Below are 26,644 nucleotides of genomic sequence, written 5' to 3' on the forward strand. Positions count from 1 at the left end.
GTATGATATGCTTCCCCAGACCTGCTCCCACTATGAATGCTACACGTTTGGACTGGTCCCCTGTAAACGTTAAACAAATAAGAACAGGGAGGTTATGCTTCAACTGTATAATACACTAGTTAGGCCATAGCTAGAGTACTGCGTGCAATTCTGGTCACCACATTACAGGAAGGATGTGATTGCACTAGAGAGGATACAGAAGAGATTTACGGGGATGTTGCCAGGACTGGAGAACTTTAGGTATGAGGAAAGATTGTATAGGCTGGGGTTGTTTTCTTTGAACAGAGGAGGCTGAGGGGAGACCTAATTGAGGTGTATAAAATTTTGAGGTGTCTAGATAGAGTGGATAGGAAGGACCTATTTCCCTTAGCAGAGGGGTCAACAACCAGGGGCATAGATTTAAAGTCATTGCTAGAATGTTTAGAGGAGATTTGAGGAGCAATCTTTTAACCCAGAGGGTGGTAGAGGCAGAAACCCTCATAGCATTTAAAGTGTTTGGATATGCACTTGAAGCGGCGTAACCTACAGGGCTATGGACCAAGAGCTGGAAGGTGGGAGCAGGCCGGAGAGCTCTTTGTCGACTGGCGCGGACACGATGGGCCTCTTTCTGTGCTGTAAATTTCTATGGTTCTATGAAGTTAGAGAAATTCAATAGAACACAAGAGTTGGAGCAATTGAAATGGACATTGAAAGGGTGCAAGGAGAGAGGTGGGGGTGGGTGGGTGCAGAGGGAGGGGGGTGGGTGGGAAGAGAGTGGTGGTGAAATTAGAGCAGAGTGGGGACCAGGAGGGCCGCACAGGAGGGTGTAGGAACAACGCAGATGGGTTGTGGGGCTCTTTAAATCAACTCTGACGTTTCCAGAGGCCCAGTTAATACCACGTCATTGTGCTATAATTGGAGCCGTAGGTTTGTGTCGTAATCTCTTTGCAATTTTGCTGCTCAGCATTGGAAACATTTAAATCAACAGCATTGCCAAAAAAAACACTCTCTTCTGTTTGAGGGGATGTTGTTGCCGTTGTTCCTTGGAGACTTTCTTCTATACGACAGTTTGGTTTAGTAGACAAGTTATTTTGGAGTTTTCTCTGAATGGTGCATAACAATAGTGGAGTCGAGGGTCATGGGGAGCGGGCAGGGAAGTGGAGTTGAGGCCAAGATCCGATCAGCCATGATCTTATTGAATGGCGGAGCAGGCTCGAGGGGCTGTATGGCCTACTCCTGCTCCTATTTCTTATGTTCTTATGTAATAGAGAAAAATAAAACAATTGAAGGAAGAAGAAAAACACAAAGCTTAACTACTGACGAAGGAAATTGATTGACGTTCACTACAGACATAAAACTTTTTATTTCAACGCTTAGTGGTGAAAATAAATGTTTTGTAACTGAGAATCAGACAGACCCGAGAACCCATTGGTGAGCGGATTGAGATTATTATATAGTGGTTAGACTACACTATTGCAAACAGATTAGACATTTTTAAATAAGATCGGGTCTTGCCAACTATAACGTTGTCTATTTGGACCACACAGTGCCCAAGCTTGGGAATTTTACCATCTGGTTTTTAATGAAGAGGAAAAAAATAACTAAACCTTTAATTAAAAGAGTTGTGGAATGGCAGGAAATGGCCTCATTGTAAATCTCTGTTAATGTGATACTGCACTAGTTACAACTACACCACATACTATTGGCCCAATTTTAACTCCAGGCCAGTTTTGGGCAGTTAAGAACCAATGTGAGTTAGAAATTTAACCAGAAATTGAATATTTTAACCACCTGGGTTGCATTTAAATGCCGCTGACCAACTTCCAATTTGTTGTGGGCGGGAAGTGGTGAGCAATTGCATGGCTCACAGGCCGCCGACTGACGTCAGGCAGGTGGCAGGGTCTTCTGCCAGCGACATCCCTTGGGAGTCCCGCGATTGGGTAAGGTGGTGGGGGGAGTCCTCAGCAGGGGAGGCCTAATCTTTACTTGTGGGGCCCAGAGGAGCGCTGCTGCACTCTGAGACTATTATCATACAGGTAATCCTCAGGTTTACTCCTAATAGTTGGTTATATTATTTTACCTGGTATTGAAGTAAGTCTGATGGGTGTATAGTTGCTTGTGTCTGCCTTGTCACCCTTTATGAAAATCGACACCTGAAAGGGGTGAATTTACTCAATCATGGCTCAGTGGGTAGCACTCTCGCCTCTGAGTCACAAGGTTGTGGGTTCAAGTCCTGCTCCAGAGTCTTGAGCACAAAAATCTAGGCTGACAGTCCAGTGCAGTGCTGAGGGAGTGCTGCACTGTTGGAGGTGCTGTCTTTCGGATGAGACATTAAACTGAGGCCCCGTCTGCTCTCTCAGGTGGATGTAAAAAAACCCATGGCACTATTTTGAAGAAGAGTTCTCCCCAGTGCCCTAGCCAATATTTATCCCTCAATCGACTTCACTAAAACGAATTATCTGGTCATTATCACTTTGATGTTTGTGGGAGCTTGCTGTGCGCAAATTGGATGCTGCATTTCCTACATTACAACAGTGACTACACTTCAAAAAGTACTTCATTGGCTGTAAAGCACTTTGGGACGTCCGGTGGTCGTGAAAGGCGCTATATAAATGCAAGTTCCTTTTTTCTGAGTATGTAGGCAGTGCGCAAAATGGGAATTAAAAGTTTTGCCCGTATACACTGCTGACAAGAACATCCAACTTCACTCTGTACTATATTGGGGAGTTTGGGTGTGTGGTTTAATGCACTAACGAGTGCCCTGTTGGAAAGCAGCTACAAGATTGCTGCTGAACCAGAGAAACTGCCACATGGCTGCTATAAATAATAAATTGCGGGCTACTGGCTGTGGGGAGAGATCGCCCGAAGAGAGATTCATCAGAACAAAGATTCAACCGGTTCGCCTGGTTTGAACAATGACACAGACAAAGACGAAACAAACAAAGAGACAGTAAGAAAGCAAAGGAGAATCTGCTGGGTGCTGATGCAGCTGAAGTGAAAGTCAAGCATGGAAATGGTAAACACTAGCTAGAGGTTAGTCCATGGGAAGCCAAGGTGAGAAAGAATGAGGCAATGGCAGGAAACCAGCAACTGCCTGGAAACCAGCTATGTTACAGCTTGTCAAAATGCTACCATCAGCTGGATGGAGATCCAGGGACTGTGCGACAAATAGGTGAAGGAAGGTAGTCCTCGAGGCTGAAAAGCAGGTGTCCAATGGAACAGTTTCCTGCCATATTACACACTAATAAAAAGCAGTGGTAAGAAGGGAACTTTTATCTGGAATTTTCTACACAGTAACACCACCACTTTACAGGCCTCCAATCCCTGATATTATTCAGGGGTTTGACACATCAGTTTATGCCTTTTTAAAAATTTGTTCACAGGATGTGGGTGTTGCTGGCAAGACCTGCATTTATTACCCATCCCTAATTGCCCTTGAACAACTGAGTGGCTTACTGTGGCAGTTAAGAGTAAACCACAGGGCTGTGGGTCTGGAGTCACATATAAGCCAGACTGGGTAAGGACAGCAGATTTCCTTCCCTAAAGGACATTGGTGAACCAGATGGGTTTTCACAACAATCCAGTGGTTTCACGATCAATATTACTGATATTAATTTTTTAATTCTACTCAATTAACTGAATTTAAATTCCACAGTGGGATTTGAATTCCTGTTTCTGGATCACAAGTCCAGACCTCTGGATTATTAGTCCAGTAACATACCCACTACACTACCATCCTCTCTTGTCTCCACGATAGCTATGACGAAGGAGGTGAAAGCTCAATATACGCAACAATGTAAGGAGGTGCTTCCTACCCTGAGGATTTGAATTCCCTTGTGGAACCCTGGCCAGAAGATTGATTTGGAGAGCAGCTATGTTACGGCCTGTCAAAATGCTACCATCAGCTGGATGGAGAGCCAGGGACTGTGCGACAAGTAGGTGAAGGAAGGTAGTCCTAGAGGCTGAAAAGCAGGTGTACAGTGGAACAGTGAGCCATAAACCAGCTCACCCTCATGACTCATCGGGCGAGCCGTTGGGAGACCGGAGCAGGCCCGGAAATTGATTGAAAACTGCTTCATTTTCCACTTCCTCCACTACAATGTGGACGAGCTGCACATTCCAGCCTTGGCTACTCAATGTTTCAAGGGCCAGGAAATCAGTCACATAACGACAGAGCGCAAGAATAGTGCAAAATGTATTTCGTGTGGTGGGTGGGGTCACACTGCATCCCAGTGCTCTCAGCAAAAGCATTCTGCCACCAACGCCAACTGTAGACCACTTCATCCAGCCTGCACATGAAACATCACTTTCTTTGAAGAAACCACAACCATTCGGTGGCAAGAAACCTCAAGAGCACACTGAGGCGAAGGTGGCTGCATGAAAGAGTCCAGGACAAAGCAACCCGCTTGATTGGCACCCCATCCAACACCTTAAACATTCTCTCCCTCCATCACTGGCACACCATGACTGCAGTGTGTACCATCTACAAGATGCACTGCAGCCACGCACCAAGGCTTCTTCCACAGCACCTCCCAAACCCGTTACCTCCACCACCTAGAAGGACAGCAGGTGCATGGGAACACCATCACCTCCATGTTCCCCTCCAATCACACACCATCCTGCCTTGGAAATATATCGCTGTTGCTTCATCGCCGCTGGGTCAAAATCCTGGAATTCCCTCCCTAACAGCACTGTGGGAGTACCTTCACCATATGGACTGCAGTGGTTCAAGAAGGCGGCTCACCACCATCTTCTCGAGGGCAATTAGGGACGGGCAATAAATGCCGGCCTTGCCAGCGAGACCCACATCCCAGGAACGAACATTAAAAAAAATGACAGTTTAATACAGAGACCAGCACCTCTGATGGCAACAGGAAAAGGGACAAGGAAACAAACTGGAATCCCCCAAACCAGACTCCGGCAATCCAGACTATAACCTCTTCACTTTCCTTGTGGTGCTCTTGAGCAATATGGTGACAACGCACAGCATATGCTGGCACTCACCAAGCAATGTTGTACGTCACCAGTGAGCCCCAAAGTACTCCACTATTGGCTGCAATGAATTGACTGAATCAAAATAAAAGCCTTGTCGGTCTCCTCTGTGTGTTGCATATAAACATTAGGAGTGTCTAGAGGCAAAAAATATAATTTAACCATCAGAAGATGAAAAGTTGACAACTCCTCCATGCTGATACTGTGAATCAGTTGGATCTTTTCTGCAGAAATGATGAATGATCGCAGTATCCGATTCGCAGGGCCAGTGCAGAGACAGACACCGAGCCAGCAGAGTTGTTCAAGGATCACCTGTGTTGTTCACACCCAAACCAAATCACAAGGACACAAGGAATTTGACAGTGGCTGGGAAAATGAGGCGGACCGCTAAATGCATACGCAACCACAAGTGGTTATTGAGGTTGGGACTATAACTGCATCTAAATTGGAATTGGACACTTGTTTGAGGAGAACGAGTATAAAAGGGAAATGGTAGGGAAACGGGATTGAGGGTAGTTGAAAAGAGGATTAGGAATAGTTGAAAAACTAGGATAGGTGTAGATGTGCTGGGCCAAATGGCCTCCTTGTATGCTCTAGTATTCTTTGCTGTTGGTGAAAGGCCAATGTATATTCAGAAAGACGGAAGTGAAACATAAAGGTAAGTTTCAAAGTAAGAACTGTTTCATTGAAACTTGGGGAGCCCTTGCTGCTTCCTGCAGTGGACTCTGGGCTTCTGTATTTTCTTTTCCCCTTCTGTTTCCTTGTGGTTTGTGGCTGCTGCTAGTTCAAAAAAACACGTATTGCTCTTTTGATGACAATATATTGCAGCACACCATCATTATCATCCTAGGTCATTTTGCACAGTTCCCTAACTGGGATGCTAATGTCAAATCCATAGCTTGAATATGTCTGTGCTTTGATGTTTCTGCCCCTCAAATGTGCATAATTGGATGTTCTTTCTTGGGGATGTTGCTACCTTTTTGAGTGTGTGTGTTGTATGCTCCTTGTCTATGTATGTGTTGGTGTCACGAGCCACATTTCCAGTGGGTTATCCCAATCTTGGAAATGCCCACTGTCCAACTTCTCTTCATCGTGAAACCCATGACTCTTTCACCATATGACCGTCACAGAGAGTCCTGTGAAACTGTGCATTATCATTTGGACATGCATCAATTGATGATTTCTATTGATGAACAAAGTGGGATGTTGCACAGGGTCTTGATGAGCCATATGGGACCAGACAGTGGTACCCTATACCATCGAAAAGGCCTGTTGACATATTTTACTGCATGCTGTTGCTGATTTTATCTATTCAACATCCGTGACCTTACAACAGTGACTACACTTCAAAAATTACTTCATTGGCTCTAAAGTGCTTTGGAACTACCGGTGGTTGTGAAAGGTGCTATATAAAGGTAAGCCTTTCCTTTTTCTTTTTTTTGCCTGGAAGTTGCCTGTGGCTAAAATGTTGAGTGTCATCATAACTTTTTACTGCTACTGGCACCACTGACATAAAAACACAAGAAATAGGAGCAGGAGTAGGCCATCCGGCCCCTCAAGCCTGATCCGCCATTCAATAAGATCATGACTGATCTGATCTTGGCCTCAGCTCCACTTCCCTGCCTGTTCCCTGTACCCCTTGACTCCCCTGTAGTTCAAGAATCTGCCTATCTGATTGTGCCCGTGGAACTCCATAATTCCAGGTCTGATGTCAGGAGATGGTACAATCGGTACAATTGATGGTACAATTGACGAGCTTTCTTGCTGAGATGTGGCTTCCTCGCACATTGGTCTTCAGCTGTAATGACCTTTTTGCACGTCTGCTTCTATCCTGATGCCGGCATTGTCAGATATTCCGCTATAGTCCAACTATTTACAGGACACTGAAACAAGAGAAGATTAGGATGGACCCACGTGGGTTGTGTTTGTTATTACAGTTTAGCCCCAAATTGGAAAGAAATTGAATTTTAAGACACCAGTGCGTCGTGTGGCTGTTTTGAAGAGCAATGTTTCTTGCTGTGGCGTATCTAATTGTGGGAGCCGGTGTAGATGTAATCTATAACTGCTCTAATTTAATTTTTTTTGCAACAAAAATGGGAGCTAAATATTTGGTGAACTTGCATTTCACTGGCACTGCCTGTTGCTTCAAATTCTCAACGTGCAGTCGATCAGATTCCTGTAGTGAATCCTGCTTTATGTCCTGTCTCAATTGCATACAGTCACTTTATCGGTACAGACTGCATGGCTTGTGTTATTTCTGCTACTTACCCAAAAAGAACTACTAACAGTACAGAATGGTTCACATTTTGGAAAGTACTGAAATGGCAAGGAAGAAATGGTCCAATGGAAATATTTTGATCTTAATCTCTCCAAATTCCATGTCGTAAGTTCTACGTAAATTCCCTGAGTGAATAGAGCTGTGTGCCAAAGGTCTGTTTACTTCACAGGAACTGAGTAATGCACATCAAGGACTGAATTTCTCCTGCCAGTAACCTATCTCCTTTAACCTGGATTAATTTTGGCATTCCTCCTCTGCTGAGATCAGTGTACTTGTATGGAGCAGAGCACTTCTTGCCGGTCCTCTCCTCAGTGACTAGTTAGCATTGAAAAGAGAGCATCTGTTTCTCAATTTGGCCCATTCTTGATTCTGCAGAGTAATTATAATGGAGTGAACAGAGCATGAGGTCAGCAGATGCATCCTTTTCATTTGCTTCTGATGATGACAACCCCCTCCTGTTTTCAATTCCTTTAAGTTTAAAGGAATTTATTTTTGGATGGGATTTCATGAAATTCTTCCAAGCTCAATATTGAATGTACGCCTTTAAGCTTAACAAGAGACGATCATGTACTGAACTATTTTTCCAAGTGCAGTGACTGCTGTAGCCAAATGCTAATCACTAACACAAAAGCAAAACACAGCAGATCCTGGAATCTGAAATTAAAAAAAACAGAAAATGCTGGAAATCTCAGTGGGTCAGGCAGCGTCTGTGGAGAGATAAACAGAGTTAACGTTTCAGGTCGATGACCCTTCATCAGAACTGTCAAAAGTTCAAAATGTAACAGATTCTTAAGGAAGTGCAGAGGCAGTGAAAGGGGGAGGGGAGGAAAGAACAAAAGCGAAGGTCTGTGATAGGGTGGAAGGCAGGAGAGATTTGAGAGACAAAAGGGATGATGGGCCAAATTGAGGTGGTATTGACACAAGTTAGGAAACAAAAGATGAGTCTAGATAGGGTGTGAATGGCAGAATAATTCCAGCTGCCATGGGAAACAGAGAAAATGCTAATCACTGTCCTACAATAGCTTGCACTGGTGAGGCACCTTTGATATGATAAAACATCCCAAAATACTTCACATGTGAAAGAAGAGAAAAGCTGCAATAGGAATCTTTTGAGATCTGACCAAAGGCGGGTTGAAGAGATAGGTTTCAGGGGGCTTTTAAATCAGGGATGGAAAGAGTGAACGGAAGGGATTTGGGGAGAGAGTTCAAGAGGATAGGATCTAAATGGCGGAATGCTCCCTGCCACCAAGTTTGAAATGCTGGGTGGGTGCACAGGAGGACAGAGTCGGAGACTGTGGAGTGTGGATTAGAGGAGGTTGTAGAAGTAGGGGGAGGAAGCCATGAAGAGATTTGTAAATGAGGATAAATTTGAAGTTGGTTGTGAATAGAGACGAGGAGCCAATGGAAGTTGGTGAAGAGGGTATTTGAGAAGTCACATCTCAACAAGGTAATGGTAGCCTTGGTGCGGGCAACAGCAACAGTGGGAATGACATAGAAGAAGAGATTAACAATGTTTGCGGCTGTGGAAGTGTGTTTCCGGTTGAACTGTACGTAGAGTTTATGCACTTGGGGAGAGGTTTGTCAATTCAAGCTCTGAGGAAATTTGGGACCACTAACATAAAGTGCTCTCAATTAGTGTCAGCCGTGGCTCAGTGGATAGCACTCTTGCCTCTGAGTCAGAAGGTTGTGGGTTTAAGTCCCACTCCAGGGACTTGAACATGTAAATCTAGGCTGACACTCCAATGCAGTGCTGTCTTTTGGATGAGATGTTAAACCGAAGCCCTGCCTGCTCTTATCAAGTGGATGTATTTTGAAGAAGAGCAGGGGAGTTATCTCCAGTGTCCTGAGCCAATATTTATCCCTCAATCAACGTTTGAAAAAAAAACCCAGATTACCTAGTTATGATCACATTGCTGTTTGTGGGAGCTTGCTTGTGCACAATTTGGTTGCCTCGTTTCCAACATTACAACAGCGACTTCATTGGCTGTAAAGCGCTTTGAGATGGCCGGTGTTCGTGAAAGGCGGTATATAAATGCAAGACTTTCTTTTTTCAATCGCTGTTCCCGTTAAGCCGCGCGTCTCTCTGGTGGTCCCGTGCAGCCGGCTCACTGGCTCTTAAATGTATGGAAATTTGAGTGGGCCGCGTAGCGTGTTAAAGGAGCCATGCTCCCCCCTGAAAAATTAGAAGGAAGACGACTCCTAGCACCAGCTTTCATTCTCACCCAAGGGAAGATATCTGTGAGCCCACAACATGGTAACGGTTATATAGAGGGAAGGGGAGCTATACGTCCCCATTCTAACTTAGTTACAAATTGGTGGGTGTGGGGACACGCTAGACATCTCTTTGAAGAAAAAAAGCATCTTTAAATCATTATTGGTGAAACCACTAATGTTGCCAGGTTTACCACGAAGACATCTTGTAGGACAACGCCATTTTAAATGAGCAGTTGTGTTCTGATTTACCAATCGCACTTTAGAAAGTGTACTGCAGTGCTTGTCAAGCGGGATCACTCTTTGTACAGATGTGAATCCCACTCTCGAGTGTCACACCGTACTTTGAGAGACTGAATGTGTTTGGAATTTGCATGCTGTTCAGCGCAGTGATTGGCTGACACTTCCAGTCATGAAAATCTAACGGAAATGAATGTTATTGAAATGCTACGTTCACCGCACGCAGCCTTTGCTTTGATTTCTGCTACCACACTGAGTTTTATGAACTCTCCTCTAAAGTGTTCGATTGCTTTCTTTTCGTAGGTGGTTATTCAACAACCCCTTAAACTACATGCGAACTTCAGCTTGAGTGAGTCAGATCCTGTTTCCCGAAAAGTTGCCCGTTTGGACGAATCTTTGCTGTTTGTGACTGGAAAAAAGGTAAGGATCGGGAAAGTAGAGTCTGCTCTTGCTTCATTTGGACTGAGTATGTCATGAATTGATTATAAACAAACCAGAACACCTGATGCCACTGAAATGACTGTTCCCAAGACCCAGCTCTTGTGTTCCATAAATTGCACAAGACAAATTAATAATAAAAACAGAAAATGCTGGCAATCTCAGCAGTCAGGCAGCATTTGTGGAGAGAAACAGAGTTAACGTTTCAGGTCTGTGACCCTGTGTCAGTATTGGAAAAGTTTGAGATGTAACAGATTCTTAAGGACGTGCAGGGGTAGTGAAAGGGGGAGGGGAGGAAAGAACAAAAGGGAAGGTCTGTGATAGGGTGGAAGGCAGGAGAGATTAGAGAGACAAAAGGGATGATGGGCAAAAATGAGAAGGTAATGGAACAAGTTAAGAAACAAAGATGAGTCTAGATGGGGTATGAATGGCAGAATCATCACCAGCTGCTGTTGGAAAAAAAGGCTAATTATGTATACAATGTTTTATTTTACAGAAAGAATGCAGTTTTGTATTGTGGTTGATGTTGGAGAAATAGATTTTGGAGATCGCCATGTTAAATGATTCAGAAACTAAAACCTTTCCCTCTCACTGTTTTCTCTATTTTATAATGTTTTTCTTTTTGCCACCTCTTTCGGTCTCCTAACACCACAACAATCTATTGACAGAGACATTAATGTAATGACTTAAATCTAGACCACTCTACTAGTGTCAGTCTTGAATTATCTGTAAGTAGCTGAAAGTTTCCAGTGTGGGTTGACTAACTCTTAGATTATATATTTTAAAGTTGTCCGCCTTCTGCTGTAGAAAATTGCTTGCCATGTCCTTTAGACAGGCAGCTCAGAGAATAGCTGGCCAGGGAGAGAAAGGAACCCATGAGCTAATAGTCTGTAATGCAACATGTTGGTGCTTCAACATCCTGTGACCTAACTTTGCCTTCTCAAATCTCAAAGTCTTAGGAATTTGGAAATATATTGTGAAATATTGCAGCTGACAAATGCTATGTGCAGCTGGATGAAATTCTTACAACAAGGTGGTGTTTGAAATGTTGGACAGACCAAAAGTAACAGCTCGTCCTGAGACGTAATCAACCAAACATGATACTTTTTGTCCTATGTGATGTAGATAGGCTCTAGACAGCCTACATGGCCCCAATCTGATCTTGCAACTCCATAATCTTCTGGAATTTTTTGAGGATGTTTCCAGTAGAGTGGACAAGGGAGAACCAGTTGATGTGGTATATTTGGACTTTCAGAAGGCTTTCGACAAGGTCCCACACAAGAGATTAATGTGCAAAGTTAAAGCACATGGGATTGGGGGTAGTGTGCTGACATGGATTGAGAACTGGTTGTCAGACAGGAAGCAAAGAGTAGGAGTAAATGGGTACTTTTCAGAATGGCAGGCAGTGACTAGTGGGGTACCGCACTGGTCCCAGCTGTTTACATTATACATTAATGATTTAGACGAGGGGATTAAATGTAGTATCTCCAAATTTGCGGATGACACTAAGTTGGGTGGCAGTGTGAGCTGCGAGGAGGATGCTATGAGGCTGCAGAGTGACTTGGATAGGTTAGGTGAATGGGCAAATGCATGGCAGATGAAGTATAATGTGGATAAATGTGAGGTTATCCACTTTGGTGGTAAAAACAGAGAGACAGACTATTATCTGGATGGTGACAGATTAGGAAAAGGAGAGGTGCAACGAGACCTGGGTGTCATGGTACATCAGTCATTGAAGGTTGGCATGCAGGTACAGCAGGCGGTTAAGAAAGCAAATGGCATGTTGGCCTTCACAGCGAGGGGATTTGAGTACAGGGGTAGGGATGCTATTCCAATGCTCCCATGACAAGCCTCATATCCACCATGCTCTGTAAAATTCAGCTCATCCAAAACTATCCACTTTGGTGGGAAAAATAAAAAAGCAAGAGTATTTTTTAAACGGTGAAAGATTGGGAAATGCTGGTGTTCAGCGGGACCTGGGTGTCCTTGTACATGAATCACTGAAAGTTAACATGCAGGTACAGCAAGCAATTAAGAAAGAAAATAGTATGTTGGCCTTTATTACAAGAGAATTTGAATATAAGAGTAAATGTCTTCCTGAAATTATATAGGGCCCTGCTGAGACCACAGCTGGAGTATTGTGTACAGTTTTGGTCTCCATACTTAAGGAAGGATATACTTGTTAGAGGGAATGCAATGAAGGTTCACCAGACTGATTCCTGTGAGGAGAGATTGAGTAGACTAGGCCTATATTCGCTAGAGTTTAGAAGAATGAGAGGTGATCTCATTGAAACATATAACATTCTTACAGGGTTTGACAGGGTAGATGCAGGAAGGATGTTTCCCCTGGCTGGGGAGTCTAGAACCAGGGGTCAGTCTCAGAATAAGGGGTCGGTCATTTAGGACTGAGATGAGGAGAAATGTTTTAACTCAGAGGGTGGTGAATCTTTGGAATTCTTTATCCCAGAGGGCTGCGGATGCTCAGCCATTGAGTATATTCAAGACCGAGATCGATAGAGTTTTGGATATTACGGAAATCAAGGGATATGGAGATAGTGCAGGAAAGTGGACTTGAGGTAGAAGATCAGCCATGATCTCATTGAATGGTGGAGCAGGCTCAAGGATCCAAACGGCCTACTCCTGCTCCTATTTCTTATGCTGTCCGCACCAACTCCCGCTCACCCATCACCCCAATGCATGCTGATCTACATTGGTTCTGTGTTCCCCAATGCCTCTAATTTAAAATTCCCAGTCGCATGTTGGATGCCCTGTGTGGCCATGCCCTTCCCTATCTCTGGAGCCTCCTTATCCCTACTCGCCCACCTCCAACCTAACTCTTTGCTTCCAAACTCTGGCCTCTTGTGCATTTCCCTTCCCTTTGCACCTCCATTGGTGGCCATGTCAGCCACACTTTCAGGAATTTCTCCCTAAGCTCCTCTGCTTCTCCACCCTCCCTCTCCTTTAAGACAATGCCTAAAACCCACCTCGTTGACCAAGCTTTCGATCAGCCCTCCTAATACCTCCTTCTTTGGCACAGTGATCGTTTTTTCTGGTTCTGCCTTTGTGAAGTGCCTTGGGACAATTTTCTGCAATAAAGGCGCTTGTATAAATACAAGTTCTTGTTGTAATGGAGGCTGATAAACATATGTACTCCATTAGGGTGAATGCAGCTTACCCACTGATAAAGAATATAGAAAAAGGTCTGTCCTCTGATAATATATCTCCAATCTAAAAAAAAATGAAACTCGTGCAAAACAAAATTAATCAACCAGTTGCGATGATCAACTGATAGAATCATAAAATGGTTACAGAACAGGAGGCCCATTCGGCCCGTCGAGCCCGTGCTGGCTCTCCACAAAAGCACTTCAGCAAGTCCCACTCCCCTGCCCTTTACCTGTGGCCCTGCAAAGTTTTTTTCCTTCAGGTACTTATCCAATTCCCTTTTGAAAGCCACAATTGAATCTGTTTCCACCACCCTCCCAGGCAGTGCATTCCAGATCCTAACCACTCGCTGCGTAAAAATGTTTTTCCTCGTGTCGCCTTTAATTCTTTTACCAATCACCTTAAATCTGTGTTCTCTGGTTCTCGACCCTTCCACCAATGGGAACAGTTTCTCTCTAATTTACTCTGTCCAGATCCCTCATGATTTTGAACACCTCGATCAAATCTCCTCTCAACCTTCTCTGCTAGAAGGAGCACAACCCCAGCTTCTCTTGTCTGTCTATGTAACTGAAATCCCTCTTCCCTGGAATCATTCTCTCAAAATTTTTTTTGCACGCTCCCGAAGGCCTTCACATCCTTCCTAAAGTGCGGTGCCCAGAATGGAACACAAAACCCCAGTTGAAGTCAAACCAGTGTTTTATAAAGGTTCATCATAACTTCCTTTCTTTTATGCCTCTATCGGATCCCGTAAGCTTTTTTAACCGCTTTCTCAACCTGCACATATACCCCAGCTCTCTCTCTTAATGAGAATTGTACCCTTTCATTTATTTTGCCTCGCCTCGTTGTTCTGAACCAAAATGTATCACTTTGCACTTTTCTGCGTTAAATTTCATCTGCCACATGTCTGCCGATTCCACCAGCCTGTCTATGTCATCTTGAAGTCAATCACTACCCTCCTCACTGTTCAGAATACTTCCAAGTTTGGTGTCATCTGTTCAGATTACGAAGATTAACGTGGGCTGGAAATGTATTTCAAGAATTGAATCCAATCCTTCGATTCGGATATCAATCGCACCTCAATACTTCTTCTCATGCCACTTAGCCAATATTTCATCTTGTGTGCGACGGCACGGCACGGTGACTAATTTGAGGAATTTTTCTGAAGAACGTTTTGTAATATCATACAAAGGAGGATGTGGATTTCCTTTGTTTCATTTCAGGTGACCCAAGTACCAGTCGATGGACCAGGCTGCCGTCACTTCCTCACCTGCAACGAGTGTCAGATAGCACCTTCCTTTATGAAGTGTGGCTGGTGTGAAGGGTCATGCACTCGACGGCAGGACTGTCAGAAAAAGTGGATGCCAGACACTTGTTCACCTGTTGTTGTTGAGGTAGGTTTCTAAAAATGTACAAACTTTGAGGGAAAAAAATGTTCTGTTTATTTCATGATATTCATAAACATCAGTGTCAGTTATGACTCAGTGATAGCACTCTTGCCTCTGAGTCAGAAGGTTGTGGGTTCAAGTCCCACCTCAGAGATTTGAACACACAATCAAGGATGGCATTTCACTGCAGTGCTGAATGGGTGCTGCACTGTCGGAGGTGCCGTCTTGCAGGTCAGATGTTAAAGCAGACTGTTGAGAGTGCATGGAGATCCTAGCCCCCAAAATGCCCTTTGCCCTGATTGGGGGTCGGAAACCTTCCAGGGGGCAGGAGTTCCTTTGCCCTGGTCGGAAGTCCCGGTCCTGAATTGCCGTGCGCCCCTCAAAGGAAGCGGATGCTGTCTCTGCTGCTCCGCTTCCTTTGATGAACACTCCTGGGATAGCAGCGCGCGCGCTGCGCAAGCCAGCGCTAAAATACCCCTCCCCTTAAATTAAAGGGGAGGGGGCGCTGCACACTCTGCAGGCCCTTTGGTGGCCACCACTCGGCCACCAGGGAGGCAATTGAGCGGGCCAGCAGCCCGGCATGTAAAATGGCGAGGGCCACCATTGTCGGTCCGACGCAAAAGTCGTCCAACAAATAAAGATGGGCGCAAACACAAAAGCCAAAATACTGCGAATGCTGGAAATCTGAAATAAAAACAGAAATTGCTGGAAATACTCAGAAGGTCAGGCAGCATTTGTGGAGAGAAACAGAGTTAATGTTTCAGGTCGATGACCCTTCATCAGAACTGGCGAATGTTCGAAATGAACAGATTCTGAAAGAGCACTGAAAGGGGGAGGGGAGGAAAGAACAAAAGGGAAGGTCTGTGATAGGGTGGAAGACAGGAGAGATTAGAGAGACAAAGGGGATGATGGCCCGACTTGAGATGGTAATGGCAGAAGTTAGAAAAAGATTAGTCTAGAGAAGGTGTGAATGGCAGAATAATTACCAGCTGCCATTGGAGACACAGAGAGAGAAATGTAAAAAAAGGAAAGGGAGCAAAATATGGGCAGCGTTTATGGTTGCGCACCGGCCCGGGGCGATAATTGTGGGACGCGGTGCTGCCTGGACAACTATTGAATGACTGACTGCTCTAGCAGCTTGTCCTCAGCATAAAACTGATAGCAATCAACATCAACCTATTTTATCTGAAAGTGGTTCGACACCTAAAATGCCCTGCTGTTTCCAAGTGAACTTTGGATTGACTGTATTTAGTTAGTGGAATGTTGAACTTTAAACATTTGAAGATTGCCAAATACCTTGAATTATGTACAATGGGAGTACGCTGGGATTCTACATTGTTGTTTGATATAGCTCCATTCTCACCACTGAGCAAATGGGAGGTGAGTTGAATGATTGAACCCCATGAAAAAGAATGGCAGAAATTCATTTAACTTACTGAAGTTTGACCAGTGTGAAACTGCACGTCTCACGACTGAGTACAATATCATGACATTGGAGTTTTTACGAGTAGGAAACTGGCACGGTAGGATGGTTAAGCTCTAGCTTATCCAACATGTAAGTTTACAGGTTATTGGCAGTAAAGCTGCAATCCTGTAACTATTCTACCTAAAACAGTTCAGTTTGGATCAACAGTGTTACAAAGAAGCACAGAAGGAGGCAATTCGGCCCATCGTGCCTGTGCCAGCTCTTTAAAAGAGCTATCCAAATACAGGTTGAGCGTCCGAAATCCGGAGTTCCAAAATTCAGAATTCCGGCTGATCCGTGGCAGGGTCGTCAGGAAAACGGAAAATGTTCCGAAATGCAGACTCCCCCGTCTTGGCCCCGTGCCTCGGCCCCCCCGACCTACCTTCGATCCGACCGCTGACCACCTGACCTCCCCCCACCTCGGACCCCTGACCTGCCCCCGCCTCGGCTGCCCGACCTCCCCTCGCCTCGGGCCTCCGACCTCCCCCTGATCACCCCCCCCACTTCAGACGCCCCACCTCCCTCCATCTCGGCCGCCCCACCTCCCCTCGTCTCGGACCCCCGACCTCCCCTGATTACCCTCCGCCTCGGACCCCCGACCTCCCCTGATTACCCTCCGCCTCGGACGCCCGACCTCCCACCGACCTCCCCCCGCATCGGCCCCCCCGACCTCCCCCCACCTTGGCCCCCCCCCCCCCCACGCCTCGGGTCCCCAACCTCCCCCCGCCTCGACATCCCCCTGCCTTGGCCCCTACCGCCTCGGCCACCCGACCTCCGGCCACCCGACCTACCTTCGGCTCGACCTTCCTCTGCCCGCTTGACCTCCCCCCACCTCGGCCACCTGACCTCCGGCCGCCCGACCCCTCCTGCCCCCTCCCCCCCCCCACCTTACCTCGGCCACCTGACACCCCCCCCCCCCCACCCCTTCGCTACCTACCTCAGCCCAGGCAAAGATGTCCCGAAATCCAGAAATATCGGGAATGGCATCCCCAAGGTTTCCGGATTTCGGAATTCACACCTGTAGTCCCATTCCTCTGCCATTTACCCATAGCCCTGAAAATTTTTGCCCTTTATTTACCTCTCTTGAAAGTTACTATTGAATCTGCTGCTACCGCCCTTTCAGGTAGTGCATTCCAGATCACAACTCGCTGCATTAAAAAATAAATTCTCCTCATGTCGCCTCCTGTTCCTTTGCCAATGATTTTAAATCTGTGTCCTGTGGTTACTAACCCTTCTGCCACCAGAAGCAATTTCTCCTAATTTACTTCTTCAAAACCTTGAATTTGTACACCTCTAATAAATCTCCCCTTAACCTTCTCTGCTCTAAGGAGAACAATCCCAACTTCTCCAGTTTCTCCATGTAACTGAAGTCCCGCTTCCCTGGTACCAATCTAATACTAAATCTCCTCTGCACCCTTTCTAAGGCCTTGACATCCTTTCTAAAGTGTGGAGCCCAGAATTGGACACAGTATTCCAGCTGGGGCCTAACCAGTGACTTATAAAGGACGAACATAACCTCCCTGCTTTTGTATTCCATAAATGTCTCCGTTTATAAAGCCAAGGATACCGTATGCTTCTTGGCTTGTCAAACCCATTCCTTTTTGATAGATAGCTCCATCTATCTGATTTCCCAACATGTCCCTTCTTGAGAAATGCATCTGATCTTGGAAAGCCATTTATACTGTCTGATCAATGGCCTTTTCATAATTCCTTTTCTATAAGTTATTTTTAAGATCAGTGTGACAAATGCAAGGTAATTGAGATGCAAGTCAGAACAAATGTCTGAATAAAAAACTCTTGCACTCTCTCTTTGCACTTGCCCTTGCACGAGAACCAATGAATATCAGATTTGCAAACAGTTTGGATGATCACTGCATGTATTGTTTATAAATATATTTCTGACTAAATGGAAAGAATGAATCAAATTACTCAATTGAACCCAGGGTTGGGATATTTGCCACAGAATGTTGGATTACAGTTGCAATCGGGGATGCAGTAAGTAAATAGATAAATTCTTAGTTTTTCGGAGAGTAGGCAACAGGGAAAAAAAAGCTGGGAAAGATGGTGACCTGCAGTTTAATAGGCATGTGCATATGATATACGGCACAGAAACAGGCCATTCATTCCAACCAGTCCATGCCGGTGTTTATGCTCCACTCGAGCCTCCTCCCGTCTTTCCTTATCTAAGTCCATCAGCATAACCCTCTATTCCCTTCTCCCTCATATACCTATCTAACTGCCCCTTAAATGCATCTATACATTCACTTCAACCACTCCCTGTGGTAGAGAGTTCCTCATCCTCACCACTCTCTGGGTAAAAAAGTTTCTTCTGAATTCCGTATTTGATTTCTTGGTGACTATCTTTTATTGATGGCCTCTAGCTTTGCTCTTCCCACAAGTGAAAACATTCTCTCTGTATCCACTCTATCAAAAGCCTTCTCTTTCCTGATATGTATACTGTCGCATTTCTGGTATAATTCTTGTAATTCTTCTCTGCACTCTCTCCAGTGCCTCCATATCCTTTTTATAACATGGCGACCAGAACTGCACACAGAACTCCAAGTGTATCTAATCACGGTTCGATACTACTTTTCAATTCTATCCCTCTCGAAATAAACCCTAGTGCCTAGTTTGCCTTTTTTATGGCCTTGTTAATCTGTGTCACTATTTTGTGATTTGTGTATTTGTACTCCGAAATCCATTTGCTCCTCTACCCCATTTAGATTCTTATTCTCCAAGTAATATGTGACCTTCCTATTGACCATTGCCTCTCAGTGTTATTCTCTAATTAATCTGTTTGACCCGTTTCCCTTTCCTCCCCTGCACTGCGTTCCCATGGTTTCTTGCCTGTTGCAACAGACATTGCAACTGATCTGAAGAGCTCTCCTCCTGTGGTTTCACGGTCACCTCTGATGTATCCCTGTTTCAAAAAGGGAAAAATGGGAAAAAATAAATGCAGCTTTTCTTCAAAAGAAACTCAAAAGAGTTTAGTGATACGCGTTGTCGTGGCAGATTCTGTGCATTGTGTTGACTATTGCTCATTGTACTTTGTTTCCTCCCCTTTCTTCAAATTTCAGTTTCTTCCCAAAAGTGCTCCTGTTAATGGAGCGACCGAGCTAACCCTGTGCGGCTGGGATTTCCTATCTCAAAATGGCCCCGCAATAACGCCAACCTCCCATGTGGTTCAGGTGGGAAATCGACCTTGCAAAATCATTCCTGAAAACAGCAATGCGAAGAGGTAAGTTTGAACATTTTGTTCTTCCCCATTTAAAATCTTAATTAACTGAAACATGTATTTAAGAGTCTCCTTGTGAGGATTCCCTTTTCAAAAGGAAAAGCTTGCGCTTGGGGAAACCCCTCAACCATGTCATTGCTCTGTATGTTCCCGTATAGCTGTTTACAACCGTACAGATTGGACCTGCCGCTTACAAACAACTTTAACAGGGTCAGTCTTCTCGAATTTTTTTCTCTGGTGAATGGCCATTTTCCTCAATGCAAAGATCAGGGAGAGGGTGCAGAGACCTGTTTTCCTGGGTCTCGGTCGTTTCCATGTCTCTAGGATATTGGCGGTTTCCCAGTGGGGCAGTAGGTGGGGCAGAGCTAGGCCCGTGTCTGCCGTCAGCTCAAATGAGGTGTCGGGTGTAGCTCATCCTCTTGCCTTCATTTCCTGATTCAACGCTTACTGAGTTGCCCGAATGTAGGGGTGTCCAGTGAAACATGGAGCTATAGCCTGGCCCTGGACCCTTGTCAACTAGAGGGTCTGATGGAGTCCTGAGGGCAGGCCAAAGATGAGAAGATCTTTTATTTTATTTTTAAATTCTCTGCTCCAGGATGTTTACAGTTTACCTGGACCTGTACTTGCTGATCCCCAAACAGCAGGAAGAAAGCCCCATTCTCCCAGGCCTGAGAGACTGCCAGCTCAACGCCCTCCCGGATGGACTTTCTCCACCTCGGGCTATAAGAACATAAGAACATAAGAAATAGAAGCAGGAGTAGGCCATTTGACCCCACGAGCCTGCTCCGCCATTTAATAAGATCATGGCTGATCTGATCATGGACTCAGCTCCACTTCCCTGCCCGCTCCCCATAACCCTTCACTCCCTTATTGTTCAAAAATCTGTCTATCTCCACCTTAAATATATGCAATGACCCAGCCTCCAAAGCTCTCTGGGGCAGAGAATTCTCTAGATTTACGACCTTTTGAGCGAAGAAATTCCTCTTCATCTCCGTTCTAAATGGTCGGCCCCTTAGTCTTAAACAATGCCCCCTAGTTATAGATTCACCCACGAGTGGAAACATCCTCTCTGCATCTACCTTGTCGAGCCCCCTCAGTATCTTATATGTTTCAATAAGATCACCTCTCATTCTTCTAAACTCCAATGAGTAGAAGCTCCACCTGCTCAACCTTTCTTCATAAGTCAAACCCTTCATCTCCGGAATCAACCTTGTGAACCTTCTCTGAACTGCCTCCAATGCAAGCCATGACCGAGTAATGCTTATATTTCCTGCACCTTCTCGCCAGCACTCTCATCGGAGAAGAGTCCGGTGCCAGAAAGTGAGGAGATGCGGGGGCAAAAAAATCGGGCCTAATATCTTCTTTGTTTTGTATATTTCTTGATTCTCTTTGGGCGGAAAGGGAAGTGAACAGTATGGTTCAGAAAATGAATGCTCCTGATGCCGGGGGCCATCGACTCGAAGTATTCGTTGAGCTGTAGAGTTTGAGTGCGAAGAATGAAAATGTCTTTGAGCTCGATAACCCAGGGGAGCTCTCCCGGTGTCCCTCAACTAACATCACTTAAAAAAAGATTATTTGCTCATTTATCTCATTGTTGTTTGTGGGACCTTGCTGTGATTGGCTGCCATCTTTCGTTATGTTACAACAATGTCTGCATTTTAAAAGAGCATCATTGATTAAGAAGCAATTCGGATGCGCTGAGGTCGTGAAAGGTGCTTTTTATATGCAAGTTGGCTCTTTCTGTCTCTCACTCTCTTTCTCTCTCTCCCCGTGCCCGTGCCCGCCCCCGCCCCCGTCCAAAGGCAGGCAGTCCAATATATATAAGTCGTGACCAATCTGTAGCATCAGGAGATGAATAAACTGGTCCCTTCTCCAGAAGGCTATCTCATTGCAGCTTGAGTTTTTTTTAATGTAAAGCTGCATTTAATTTGGTCTGCATACTTTATTGGCACATTTCCCTCAGTAACCTTAAATAGCCTGTAATTAACCCTGGCCAGAGAACTTCCACACAGGTTGTAATTGGGCAGGTTGATCAGATACCTGATCCAGTTACACATTGTGGTTTTAAAAAGCACAGACCAAGTTAAGAAGTTTTCCTCAAGGCTAATCCTTTGCACCTATTAGCAAAGAACTTTCAAGATGCTCTCTTGCACCGGCATACCATGTCTGCAGTATGTACCATCTACAAGATGCTCGGCAGCAACTCGCCAAGGCTCCTTCGACAGCACCTCCCAAACCTGCGACCTCTACCACCTAGAAGGACAAGGGCAGCAGATGCATGGGAACATCACCATCTCCAAGTTCCCCTCCAGGTTACACACCATCCTGACTTGGAAATATATCGGCCGTTTCTTTGTCGTTGCTGGGTCAAAATCCTGGAACGCCCTCCCTAACAGCACTGTGGGAGTACCTTCACCACATGGACTGAAGCAGTTCAAAGCAGCGGCTCACCACCACCTTCCCAATTAGGGATGGGCAATAAATGCTGGCCTTGTCAGCGACGCCCACATCCCGTGAATGAATATAACAAAAATGTATACAACCTCTTGCTTAAAATAGTGAATCTATTTTTAAGTAGTCTTGTTTTTAGAAAGCGGCAGTAAAGCATTTGTGATGTTTGCTGTTTACATGATAACACGTGGCCCCAGGGGAAATGTACAAGTTCATTACATAATTGAAAGATTTACACGACATAATGATATAATTTAATGTTCAGTGCACATCCCTACCTGCCTTACAGCAGTGGCTTATAATCTTGGAGAAAATATTGTCAAATGTATAAACCTCTAGTTCATTTTATTTTTAAATTTGTGTTGCACTCTACCACTGGCTCCGATGGTTCAAGGTGTAATAACCTCATGCTGGGATAGACTTCTGTCAGCTGCCCTCGCGTATATAGCAAATTTAAAAAAAAGTGTGAGTCTAGACAGAGAGTGGGCGATGGGCTATTATCTGTCTGGGGGCGGGGGAAGGGTGGTCGTCGGGGGGCTGGTAGAATATCATAGACAGACGTAGAGAAGATGTTTCCACGTGGGAGAGACCAAAACTAGGGGCCATTAATAAACTAATACATCCAGTAGAGAGTTCAGGAGAAAGCTCTTTACCCAGAGAGTGGTCAGAATGTGGAACTTGCTACCACAGGGAGTGGTTGAGGCGAATAGCATAGCTGTATTTAAGGGGAAACTAGATAAATACATGGGAGCAGGGAATAGAAGGTTATGCTGATAGGGTGAAGATATAGATGAAGAGGGGTGCGAGGAGGAGGCTCATGTTGAGCATAAACACTGGCCTGAGCAGTTGGCCTGTTTCTGTGCTGTACATTCTATGTACAAACACTTTTTCTAATAGAAACATAGAAACATAGAAAATAGGTGCAGGAGTAGGCCATTCAGCCCTTCTAGCCTGCACCGACATTCAATGAGTTCATGGCTGAACATGCAACTTCAGTACCCCATTCCTGCTTTCTCGCCATACCCCTTGATCCCCCTAGTAGTAAGGACTTCATCTAACTCCTTTTTGAATATATTTAGTGAATTGGCCTCAACAACTTTCTGTGGTAGAGAATTCCACAGGTTCACCACTCTCTGGGTGAAGAAATTCCTCCTCATCTCGGTCCTAAATGGCTTACCCCTTATCCTTAGACTGTGTCCCCTGGTTCTGGACTTCCCCAACATTGGGAACATTCTTCCTGCATCTAACCTGTCTAACCCCGTCAGAATTTTAAACGTTTCTATGAGGTCCCCTCTCATTCTTCTGAACTCCAGTGAATACAAGCCCAGTTGATCCAGTCTTTCTTGATAGGTCAGTCCCGCCATCCCGGGAATCAGTCTGGTGAACCTTCGCTGCACTCCCTCAATAGCAAGAATGTCCTTCCTCAAGTTAGGAGACCAAAACTGTACACAATACTCCAGGTATGGCCTCACCAAGGCCCTGTACAACTGTAGCAACACCTCCCTGCCCCTGTACTCCCAAATCCCCTCGCTATGAAGGCCAACATTCCATTTGCTTTCTTAACCGCCTGCTGTACCTGCATGCCAACCTTCAATGACTGATGTACCATGACACCCAAGTCTCTTTGCACCTCCCCTTTTCCTAATCTGTCACCATTCAGATAATAGTCTGTCTCTCTGTTTTTACCACCAAAGTGGATAACCTCACATTTATCCACATTATACTTCATCTGCCATGCATTTGCCCACTCACCTAACCTATCCAAGTCGCTCTGCAGCCTCATAGCATCCTCCTCGCAGCTCACACTGCCACCCCAACTTAGTGTCATCCGCAAATTTGGAGATACTACATTTAATCCCCTCGTCTAAATCATTAATGTACAGTGTAAACAGCTGGGGCCCCAGCACAGAACCTTACGGTACCCCACTAGTCACTGCCTGCCATTCTGAAAAGTCCCCATTTACTCCTTCTCTTTGCTTCCTGTCTGACAACCAGTTCTTAATCCATGTCAGCACACTACCCCCGATCCCATGTGCTTTAACTTTGCACATTAATCTCTTGTGTGGCTCATTGGACAGCAACCAGGAATTGGAACCCTGATCGACTTGTCTTTTCCCCCTCCATAGCCCAGGTGGATGAAGGCCAATGGTTCAGTTCCACATCAGGGACTATCTTTGCCAGTTAAGCTGTTGGGGTGGGGAGAGGGGAAGGCAGAAATGTCTTCATGCGAACCCAAAAAGTGTTGGTAACTTCACATAAGTAATCTGTGTCTATGGATATCACTGTGTCTAATCAATTGAAGTAAATAGTTACTCTTTTTCAATGGTGGGGCAAGCTTTCCTCTGCTCACTGTTAGTAACAAAGTCGTAAATGCGATCTTTATACGCACACTGACTATTTCACCACGAATAATGAGCAGGGGAAATCTTCCCCAACGGTGTTTACACATTGAGACAACCACCAGCCAAATGATGGTGGGGATGATGGAGACTCAGCCACTCGCCATCACGCAAGGCTCGCTCAAGCAAGTGACCTTTCTTGACTACAAATTTGAATAAAACTATCTGAATCATTCATCTCAAACTTCTTTGTGTTGAGCTCCACAAAAAACTTCAACTTCTCACATCCTTGCTACTGAGGATAGTGGCAAGAATGTAAAACATAACTCTTTCCCCCTGGACTTATTTTTCTTTCATCTTCACTGCTTGTTTTTTTCCTCCTTTTTCTCCTCTCTCTCTCTCTCTCTCTCTCTTTCTTCCCCCTTTTGTCTCACGCTGTTCCTTCAATTCTGTCATTCTCAATCTCCTCCACCATCATCATCATCATCATAGGCAGTCCCTCGGTATCGAGGAAGACTTGCTGCCACTCCTGAAGTGAGTTCTTTGGTGGCTGAACAGTCCAATACGAGAGCCACAGACTCTGTCACAGGTGGGTCAGATAGTTGTTGAGGGGAGGGGTGGGTGGGACTGGTTCGCCGCACGCTCTTTCCGCTGTCTGTGCTTGATTTCTGCATGCTCTCGGCGATGAGATTCGAGGTGCTCAGCGCCCTCTCGGATGCACTTCCTCCATTTAGAGCGGTCTTGGGCCAGGGACTCCCAGGTGTCAGTGGGGATGTTGCACTTTATCAGGGAGGCTTTGAGGGTGTCCTTGTAGCGTTTCCGCTGCCCACCTTTGGCTCATTTGCCATGAAGGAGCTCCGAGTAGAGCACTTGCTTTGGGAGTCTCGTGTCTGGCATGCGGACTATGTGGCCTGCTCAGTGGAGCTGATGGAGTGTGGTCAGTGCTTCAATGCTGGGGATGTTAGCCTGAGTGAGGACGCTGATGTTGGTGCGCCTGTCCTCCCAGGGGATTTGTAGGATCTTGCGGAGACATTGTTGGTGATATTTCTCCAGCAACTTTAGGTGACTACTGTACATGGTCCATGTCTCTGAGCCATACAGGAGGGCAGGTATTACTATAGCCCTGTAGACCATGAGCTTGGTAGCAGTTTGGAGGGCCTGGTCTTCAAACACTCTTTTCCTCAGGCGACCGAAGGCTGCACTGGCGCACTGGAGGCGGTGTTGGATCGCGTCGTCGATGCCTGCTCTTGTTGATAGGAGGCTCCCGAGATATGGGAAGTGGTCCACGGTGTCCAGAGCCGCACCGTGGATCTTGATGACTGGGGGGCAGTGCTGTGTGGTGAGGACAGGCTGGTGGAGGACCTTTGTCTTACTGATGTTTAGCGTAAGGCCCATGCTTTCGTACGCCTCAGCAAATACATCGACTATATCCTGGAGTGTGGCCTCTGTATGTGCGCAGACGCAGGCGTCGTCCGCGTACTGTAGCTCGACGACAGAGGTTGGGGTGGTCTTGGACCTGGCCTGGAGACGGCAAAAGTTGAACAGGTTTCCACTGGTTTAGTTTAGTTTAGTTCCACTCCAGCGGGGAGCTTGTTGACTGTGAGGTGGAGCATGGCAGCGAGAAAGATTGAGAAGAGGGTTGGGGCGATGATGCAGCCCTGTTTGACCCCAGTCCGCCACTACTATGATCGCTTTCCATTTCTTTCTGTCTGACTTTCTCTCTTCATTTTCCCACTCCACTTCTGGATTTCCCTTTCTCTTCTCATCTGTTTTCTCTTGCTACCATTACTTCACATTTGTTTCTCTTCTCTTCGGTGCTCTCGTGCTCTTTCCCCCCCCCCCCCCCCCCCCACTCTCTCTCTCTCTCTCTCTCTCTCTCTCTCATGAACACGTTTGTTTCTTGTGTTTTTCTTCACTTCTGGTTCTCATGTCTATCTCTTTCTTAGTTTTCCCCTCCCTCAGTCTTGTCTCTCTCCCCTCCTTCACTCTTACACTGTTCTCACCTGTTTTTGTAAGTGCCTCCCTCTTTCTCCTTCCTCACATTTCTGTATGTGTTTCTGTCTTCCCGCTCACTTTTGTCTCTTTCGGATGAGACGCCCTGTCTGCTCTCTCAAGTGGATGTAAAAGATCCCATGGCACTATTTCAAAAAAGAGCAGCGGAGTTATCCCTGGTGTCCTGGCCAATATTTATCCCTCAGTCAACATAACAAAAAAACAGATTATCTAGTCATTATCACGTTGCTGTCTGTGGGAATTTGCTGTGCGTAAATTGGCTGCTGTGTTTCCCATATTACAACAGTGACTATGCTCCAAAAGTACTTCATTGGCTGTAAAGCGTTTTGAGACGTCCGGTGGTCGTGAAAGGCGCTATATAATGCAAATCTTTCTTTCTTTCTCTTCTGCCTCAGTTTTGTCTCTGTTCACCTCACTTTTTCTCTGCCTCTTTTGTCTTTTTGTCTCTCCCCTACC

The 26,644-nt window shown here is 45.5% G+C and overlaps 1 protein-coding gene across 2 annotated transcripts in view; it reads left to right on the forward strand.

The window, feature by feature from the left end:
* LOC139277284 (macrophage-stimulating protein receptor-like) overlaps positions 1-26,644 on the forward strand; it is a 211,068-nt gene that overhangs the window by 102,986 nt on the left and 81,438 nt on the right. For both annotated transcript variants that reach the window (XM_070895548.1, XM_070895549.1), the window contains exons 4-6: positions 10,004-10,120; positions 14,521-14,691; positions 19,228-19,388. In XM_070895548.1, coding sequence (XP_070751649.1) covers positions 10,004-10,120; positions 14,521-14,691; positions 19,228-19,388 — 449 coding nt within the window. The remainder of the gene's footprint in view (positions 1-10,003; positions 10,121-14,520; positions 14,692-19,227; positions 19,389-26,644) is intronic.

This window comes from Pristiophorus japonicus, chromosome 12, assembly GCF_044704955.1.
Source record: "Pristiophorus japonicus isolate sPriJap1 chromosome 12, sPriJap1.hap1, whole genome shotgun sequence".
NCBI lineage: Eukaryota > Metazoa > Chordata > Chondrichthyes > Pristiophoridae > Pristiophorus > Pristiophorus japonicus.